At 35.0% G+C, this 8,922-nt stretch overlaps 1 protein-coding gene across 1 annotated transcript; it reads right to left on the minus strand.

Moving 5' to 3' along the window:
• Positions 3,650 to 5,192, minus strand: LOC104753580 (ATP-dependent DNA helicase PIF1-like). The gene is made up of 3 exons (XM_010475812.1): positions 4,701 to 5,192; positions 4,331 to 4,592; positions 3,650 to 4,224 (listed from the first exon to the last, which is right to left on the minus strand). The coding sequence occupies exons 1-3, from the start codon at positions 5,190 to 5,192 to the stop codon at positions 3,650 to 3,652; spliced, it is 1,329 nt and encodes a 442-aa protein (XP_010474114.1).

The raw sequence follows: 8,922 nt of genomic DNA on the forward strand, positions 1-8,922 counted from the left end.
AATTGAAAATATGTAAAACTAATACAGAAATACATACTTAAGCCATGTCCATTCATAGCCTTAGATAGTGATGCAGCATATAATGGACCTTATGTGTTGGTGTCTATGGATTTGGATCCATTAGATTTATTAGCTTATGTTAATTAATAATTATTTATTTCCAAAGGATTAGGATTATAATATTTGGTTTCCTTAGTTTTAGATTCGTGTTTATCATAAAAGGTGTATAAAAGAGATTGAATCCTCACAAGTATCGACAATTAATCGATTATTGAATAAACAAATTTTACGAGAGCTTTGTGTAAAGCCCTAGAGAGGACTCTCAAACCTAAGAGCTTGTGTTCAAGCCCAGCAAGGAGGACTTGCAAAACCATGTTGATATCGCTCCCGATCTCGACCCTATCTTAATTGCTTCTTCGTCAAGTTACGACGTTCTAAGCAAGATCCGTTCGTGAATTCAAGTTCTCCTGGAGATCTAGCGTTCTCGTCCGTTATTAAGCTTCCGATCTCTATCAGTTGGTATCAGATTCATCACGTTCCTGGTGGTTTGATTTCCGTCCGACGATGTTCCTGGATTTTAAGGTGGATATTCCCGAGTTCCACGGTGGATTTTCTAGTGATTTATTACTAGATTGGTTTGTGGATGTTGAAGAGATTTTGGAGTTTCAAAACGTTTCTGATATTCGATTTGTTTCGCTTGTGGTTAATAAATTTAGAGGACAAGCCGCATTATGGTGGCAACATGTGAAGAAAACACGCAAGCAAGCCGGCAAAAGTCCTATTAAATCGTGGGATAAACTTAAGCAGAAGCTATGCACATACTTCTTACCTCGTCATTATGATAGTTTGGTGTATACTCGTTTGCAAAAGTTAAAACGACAAAGGCGTTTCTCGGTGGATCACAAAGAAAAATTGCACATTCAAGAGAATTACATGGTATCTAAACCCGTCTATAGTATCTACGGTGATGGTACCTTTTCCCCGCCTAAGGTTTATGATGCAGATCTAAAATTTGATGTCAAAGATAAAGAAGATGATGATGGCATTGATTTGATAAACAATGACGTCGTGATCATCACAGAAGGTGAAGATGATTTTTTCAACGTCAATAATACGGAAGACGATGACGGTGATGTTGAATATTGTGAGTCACGTGATCGGAGTCGCGAAAAAAGAGATAGCCTTGATGTTATAGAGGTCTGTGAAGTTGTCGATCCAATTTGTGACGTCGATGATGAAGATTTTGTTGACGTCATTATGAAGTTTGTGATGTGGGCGATGATCAGATCCAACACGGTGACACAAGCTTTGTTGTGACAAAATTTGGAGTTGCGGCGATGAAGACGGTGGAACAGAGTGCGAGTTGGGCTTCCAAAACAAATGGCCCACTGATTTCATCTCTTGAAGAAGATGTGGCGCTTTTGAGGAAAAGTCAAAGAATAATCATTTCATATTATTGTGATTATTATTGGCCAATGAAGGAGACTACGATGCAACAAAATTATATTTTTGTACGTGTGAAATATTACACATGGAAGAAAAGGAAAAAGGATATTTACGCAGTCCGTTTAAACCGCGTTAAGATTCGAGGACGAATCTTCTTTCACCCGGGGAGAACTGATGCAGCATATAATGGACTTTATGTATTGGTGTCTATGGATTTGGATCCATTAGATTTATTAGCTTATGTTAATTAATAATTATTTATTTCCAAAGGATTAGGATTAGAATATTTGATTTCCTTAGTTTTAGATTCGAGTTTATCCTAAAAGATATATAAAAGAGATTGAATCCTCACATGTATCGACAATTAATTAATTATTGAATAAACAAGTCTTATAAGAGTTTTGTGTAAGCCTTAAAAAGGAGGACTCTCAAACCTAAGAGCTTGTGTTCAAGCCCTGCAAGGAGGATTTGCAAAACCACATCGATATCGCTTCCGATCTCGACCCTATCTTTATTGCTTCTTCGTCAAGTTACGACGTTCTAAGCAAGATCCGTTCGTAAATCCAAGTTCTCCTGGAGATCTAGCGTTCTCGTCCGTTATTAAGCTTTCGTACGAAGAAAGGTCAGAATAATAAGGTACTGACCTAGGTTAGGGCGTATAGCCACCAGTGGCACGAAGCTGACAGGATATACATAGAAGTATATGAAGCAAACTTAGAAGAAGAGAAGCTTGACTTGTTTTCTTCACCATCATTGCTCCTTTCTCACATGTCATCGACCAGATTAAGGAGGTGTTTATAATGGGAGCAAACCTTTATCATTAAACAAAAATTATAATTGGAGTTGGAGGAACAAATTGTAAACTTAAAGTCAATAACCAATAACCACAGTTGAAGTCAATATTTTAATAGAAAAGTATTCGACGACTTGCATTTTTTTTGACAAAGTACAAACAAAGATGGGTAACTGTGCTTAATTATTCGGGAAAAGTAATTGAATACCAGTTTTCGAATATTCTAAGTAACCATAACAGTAGGTGAGGACTTTGTGCTAGTTAAATTATGTATTTGAAATTAATTTTTTTTTTCTATTAAAATGTAGGGGTATTTACAAACTACCTTATCTTGTTTTTTTCTTAATGATCTTAAAAAAAAAAAAAAAGTTATAAATTCGAATTTTCTTTATTTCCATCTAGATTTTCAGGATCAGTTTTATAGTATGCTTGAATCTGGAATTTTTTTCAATAAATTTATTTTACATGTCTTCTGTCAAATAGTCGTGTCTATTTTAAATAAAATATTTTTCTATATAAAAATGACTAAACTCTAAAACATATTTAAAGTTTTTTCCCCCACGAAACTATACCTTAATAATATCATTTTCAATAATAACAAGTCCACCATGCATGGGCGAAAGTTTGTTTGCGTTAGCCAATTTGACGATGTGACTTATTCGGCAAACACAATAAAAATAGTTATCAAAATGGAAATCAATAACAATTAACAGGTCGTAACCCGTGCTACACCACGAGCAATATGTTTATTATAATTTAAAATTTATAATACTGTATTAGTTATATTCAGATTCTTACTTTTTCCTACTTATTATAGGTATTGTGTACTTATTTTTGACATCTAAGTTCACTGAGCAGGATATTGACTCTAACACACACCCCTTTCTATTCATACCTAATTACTTCTGGCCTCTATCTTCTACTCCACTTCGTATCTAATAACATTTGTACTCTATTCTCCTGTATTAGTTGTTGTCTTATGCTTTTGTTTCTATAAATGTATAAATTATATTCTAATTTCTTCATATTAAAATATTGTACATTTACACTTTTAAAGATTTTTAACGAATATAATGAATGTATTAAGTTATTAAACTTCTAAAAAAGTTATTTATATATACATGGTTAAAAAATTGGAAATAATATAGTAGTAGAATATATGAAATATAATAAATATATGAAATAAATTAAATAAACGAAACTCATTATGTCTTTTATATGGGATAAAACTTATGTGGTGGAATACATGAATAATAAGATTTCAGAAATTTAGTTGATGTGTGAAAATATAAAAGAAAACCTGCAAAACAAATATGATCAAATTATTGAAACGAAAACAAAAGCTAATAATTTGGTTAGAATGGAAACAAAGTAAAAACAGAGTCTTACGAAGGTATGCATGAAGATGGATCAAATGTTTTGGAAAACCTCTTTGAAGACGATATTTCTTGTTTTCTTTTGAGGTTTTTCTTTTGTGTCAACAATGAGAATTTTCAATCCTGATTTACAGCTTATACGGGACATCGCTACATATAGCTGGACATGAGAGAAAACAGGTCTAGACAAGTATAAACCAACATTTGATAGAGACTGACCTTGACTTTTGTTGATAGCCATTGCAAAAGCAATGTTTATCGGAAATTGTCTACGTCTCATTTTGAAAGGCAACCGGGTATCTGATGGTACTAATACCATCCTTGGTAAAAGAACAATTTTACCAACTCTCGTTCCCGTGATTATTCTTGCTTGTAAAACATGATCAGCCATTTGTGTGATCTGTAGTCTTGTTCCATTCATTAGACCTCCATGTGCATCAATATTGCGTAACAACATTACTGGACAACCAATTTTCAAACGCAGAGCATGGTTTGGTACTCCTGAAATCCTAACTGAGTTTAGGAAATCCGGGCTATATGCAGGATTGTCTTTCGACCTTTTATCTGCAGGATCAATAGTATATGAACTTAAGTAAACTCTTTCCTCACCTGTTAAACAATAAACGATTTAAACAAAACTATGAATAATTGAAATTAAAAAATTCAGAAACCTCATATAGTATATACATAATATTTTGAGTAAACTGTTACTAACCTTCTAATATGGATAGCATTTGGTCGTTTATAGTGTTGACATCATCATTTGTAGGGCACAAAATAGCTTTGCTTTGAAAATAGCTGGCATCCTTGGCTGAATGTAGCCAATCTCCATATATTGCATTAATGATCGATTCAATTGGAGAGTTCACTTCTGTGATAAGCAATTCTTCTGGGATGTCAATATCAACAACTCCATCATTTGGCTCGTTAAGTCTTCCTTCTCCAACATCAAGAATCCATTTGGAGAACTCTTCTATCTACATGGCTTCATTTGGACTTATGTTTTGCAGTAACCTCATATTTCTTGTTAGCCTTAAAAGTTTACAATGATTCCAAAGGTAAGATGAGTTTAGAGAGGAGTTAACAATTTGTTCACGACCATCACCAACAATAACGGGAAGTATCTGACGGAAATCACCACCAAAAATAATGACCTTACCCCCAAAATGTTTATCTTCTAGATCACGCATTATATCTTTCAAACTTCTATCCAAAGTCTCAAAGCAGTATTTACTCATCATTGGAGCTTCGTCCCAAATTGTCAACTTCGCTTCTTGGAATAATTCACCTAGATCAGAAGACCTTGACATTTTGCACATAGACGTTTCCTGAACATCAAGAGGAATGCCAAACCTTGAATGAGCTGTTCTGCCACCTTCTAACAAAAGAGAGGCTATACGGCTAGATGCAGTATTTAACACTATTTCTCCCATGATCCTTACGGCTGCACATAAAACTCTCCAAAGAAATGTTTTACCAGTTCCACTAAAACCATATAAGAAAAATACTCCACCTTTATCTTTGAAAACAGCGTCTATAATCTCATCATATATCTTCTTCTGCTCTTCCGTAAGCATATTTAACCACTTGAGATGATTGGATTTTAAATCAGTTTGATTGCTTAATCTCCATTCATCAGCTATTAACTGGTTTTAAATAGGAAGATTCTCATTCTGTAGCTGGGGTAGAGTTTTAAAAGCCTCAAGTGAAGAACCATTCCTTTTCAACTATTTGTTTATCTCATGTAAACACCATATTTTCCTTTCTTCATCAGTCATTGTAAGCTCTGCAATAAAATTTGTTAAGGTATATAGTAAATCTAACCTCATAAAAAAAAAAAATTCTTAATAAGATAGTACATGTAATGAACCTGATCGCTTTAGTTCTTCTCTTTTCCGCCTTAATATGTCCTCAGATAACATACCCCAAGTTTCTTCCCATACAATATGAGGAGTACTTAAAACGGCTGAAAGAAGCATCATGACAAAAATTTTACGAACACATGAAGTGTGCTTCTCTGATACCTTCAATATATTATTTGTCATCATCTAATAAACCAAGAGCGTAACATGCTTCACGGTACGTTTTGTGTATGACACCATTCACAGTTTTAATGTGATCAAAACTGGTAGGACCTCTTTTGGAATTGAGAAGGATCCTCAAATGATATGCATCGTCTATGGTAGGAGGCACATAGTTAATTCTCCCTATAGCAAATGCTCTTTTTTTTTCTCCTGTAAAATTCTTTCTCCTTGCAATCCCAAATAAACTTGCTTGGTATTTCTTCGTATAATAACTTTCTAGCTTCTTCATCACGCTTATTAAGTTCAAATAAAGCAAGAAACTGAGATTCATCAAGAGAGTCACGATCCATGACATAGTGGGCAGACTCACCTTCTCGGTAATAAATAGGTTTTTTGCCTTCCTCATGGAAAGTCAGTGGCACAACAGCGGTTTGCCTATAATGTATTGGATAGGCTAAAATTCTTCACATTGCTTCACAGACAGATACATATCTGAAAAGGGGGAGATAAAGTTGTTATATAATGAATATTATAAAGAGGAAATTGATATTTAAAACAACAATATATGTACCTGCCATCAAAGTAATCTTGTATTTCTTCTTTCGATGATGGAGTATTCTCATTTTGGAGTTCTTCTGACCAGCGATATTTACTTTTCTTTAAGAGGTTCAACAATGACACCAACTCGATCATTACCTTTGTGAACATACTTAAATAAGTACTTAACTGAACCTGTTTGGTTGCACCAGTCCACATTAATATGAGCATAATATTTAAGGGACAAAGTACGATTGTAAGGGACAACATATCGATTGTCACATTTGAAACCATTCTTCTCGATAAAACGCCCATTCTTTCTTCTTGTATAAACCGGGTAACCTTCCTTGTCAATGTTGGTGGTATTAACATGCTGTTTTGGATAAAATTTTGTACAGCTACCTTCTTCCATGCAAGGAGATGATGGGTTAGCACTACCACATGGACCATGAATCATACATTCTGATATTATATTGTAGAGTTCTGGATCTCTATCTTTGTCTGGAATTTCAGCAGAAATTAACTTGTTAATTTCGTCTGCAGTGGGTAACTTGCATTTGGAATCCATCCATACGATAATATGAGCATGCGGAAGACCCCTATTTTGAAACTCTACTGTGTACATAGCTGCATAATAATATAAATATTTTATATAAAGTTATATATAGAGTTATTACAGAAAGAGTAATAATTAAATTAAGACATTTTAATTTTTTAAAAATGAAGAGGTTAAAGAATTAAAACCTGAAACTGTTTTTCAAAAATATGTCTTCTTGTGATGTCATCCATTAGATTCTCAAGTTTGAGCTTGAATATTTTGCAAATGGTGCTACTAGCCGTGACAGTGTTCCCGCGTGAGTGGTCGTCGGGAACTCACGCGTGACAACCACATTTTGGAAACAGATATCGACTTCTATTCTAGCTAAGACTCGAGAAACAGATTCAAGAGACTAAGCTAAAATAAAACACACAACAATTCAAGCAATGCTAGGTCAAGCAAACAAGCCTGAACTCAAGCAAGAATTACAGCATACATTAATCAACAAGGTAGGCTTTATGAGAAGATAACCATGTGCATGTGAATTCTGCGGTAGTGCATGTAGACGAGTACTGTGGTAATGCATGTAGGTTATATGCATGAAAAACTGGTTAAATAGGATGCATGCGTAATATGGTAGGAATCATGTTAGTGAAATGTTTAAATGCACATCTAACATGAATCACCATGCGAATGAATTTGGTTGCATTTTAAGTAAGATGGACACTTAAAATCTGGTTAAGAGGATTGCATGCATGATTGAAATTGGGGAAGTTCATTTGTTTTATTATTGCGTAAATTCGCGGAAGGTTAGCTTAAAGGCTTAGAGAATTATGAAGGATTTAATTGGTTAAACCGAAATGAACTTGCATGTTAAATCGGACAAGAAGATTTATGAGTTTAAATTGAAATGGCCATGCACACTTAATCGGACTAAAAGGATTCAGTAGGTTAAATTAAAATGACCTTGCATGTGTAATTTGGGGCTTAAGGATTTAAAATGGTTAAATCAAATGGTTGCATGCGTATTAGGACTTGTTGCATTTATTTTGCCTAAGTCGCTTAATTTGGTTGCATGCATGTAGAATAATCTTAAGTTGCTTGATTATATTCTTGCTCCTTGTTGATTAAGGTATGCTTTAATTCTTGCTTGAGTTCAGGCTTGTTTGCTTGACCTAGCATTGCTTGAATTGTTGTGTGTTTTATTTTAGCTTAGTCTCTTGAATCTGTTTCTCGAGTCTTAGCTAGAATAGAAGTCGATATCTGTTTCCAAAATGCGGTTGTCACGCGTGAGTTCCCGACGACCACTCACGCGGGGACACTGTCACGGCTAGCTAGCTACTAGCGTGACCGCTACATGACGATGTAGCATAATTGTGGGCTCATTGCTGGTAACCTTTGTGGTCTCGGCATGGGGGATGGTATGGAACCGGAACAGATTATCGAGGGCCCTTAGGTGAAAAGATTCTAGGGTATTCCAAGCGATCCTTGTAGTATTCTAGATGTCTTTGTGTAGTGGTAAGGTTAAGGAGTCTAGCGTATTTCAAGTGTTGCTTGTTTATACTAGTCGTCCTTGCGAGTCGTGTAAGAGTTAAGAGTCTATTGTGTCCAAGTGAGCATGCTTACGAGCAGTCCTTGCACCTTTAGTCATCTTTCTCTGTGAGTAGCGAGTCTAGATCGTTCGAGTCGAGTCGTAGTGATCTAATCTCTCTCACTTGTGTACGGTTTATTTTGCTTCCGCTATTGTTTCTGTTGCGTTGCTTTGATTATTGGCTGTGTTTATTTGCTAGTTGGTTTAGCTGTTGTGATAGCTTGCTTGCTTGTTTATTACCTTGTTGGGGTAGTCGGGTTGGGAAGTAGAATCCTGTTTAGGATAAAGGGGTACCCAGGCTCACTGAGTAATCTTAGATTACTCATGATAATATTGTTGTTTTGCAGGAAGCCTAAGTAAGTCTAGAGTTGGAGCAAACGTTAGGGTACCAGATAGGGTTTTTCTTGTGTTCTTTGTAAAAACCCTATATTTTCATAAGTGATTTATGATAAATTTTCCGACTCTCTCTATGTATTGCTTTAATGATTTAGTTTAAATGTAATAAACTATTGAAGTAATATATTCGGTTTTCGGGAAAAGCATGGCAAGTTTGCAAATGGTACTCGGCCTGGTGCGTTGTGTTGAGTTTTTACAAAGAACACAAGAAAAACCCTATC

This window comes from Camelina sativa, chromosome 16, assembly GCF_000633955.1.
Source record: "Camelina sativa cultivar DH55 chromosome 16, Cs, whole genome shotgun sequence".
Taxonomy (NCBI): domain Eukaryota; kingdom Viridiplantae; phylum Streptophyta; class Magnoliopsida; order Brassicales; family Brassicaceae; genus Camelina; species Camelina sativa.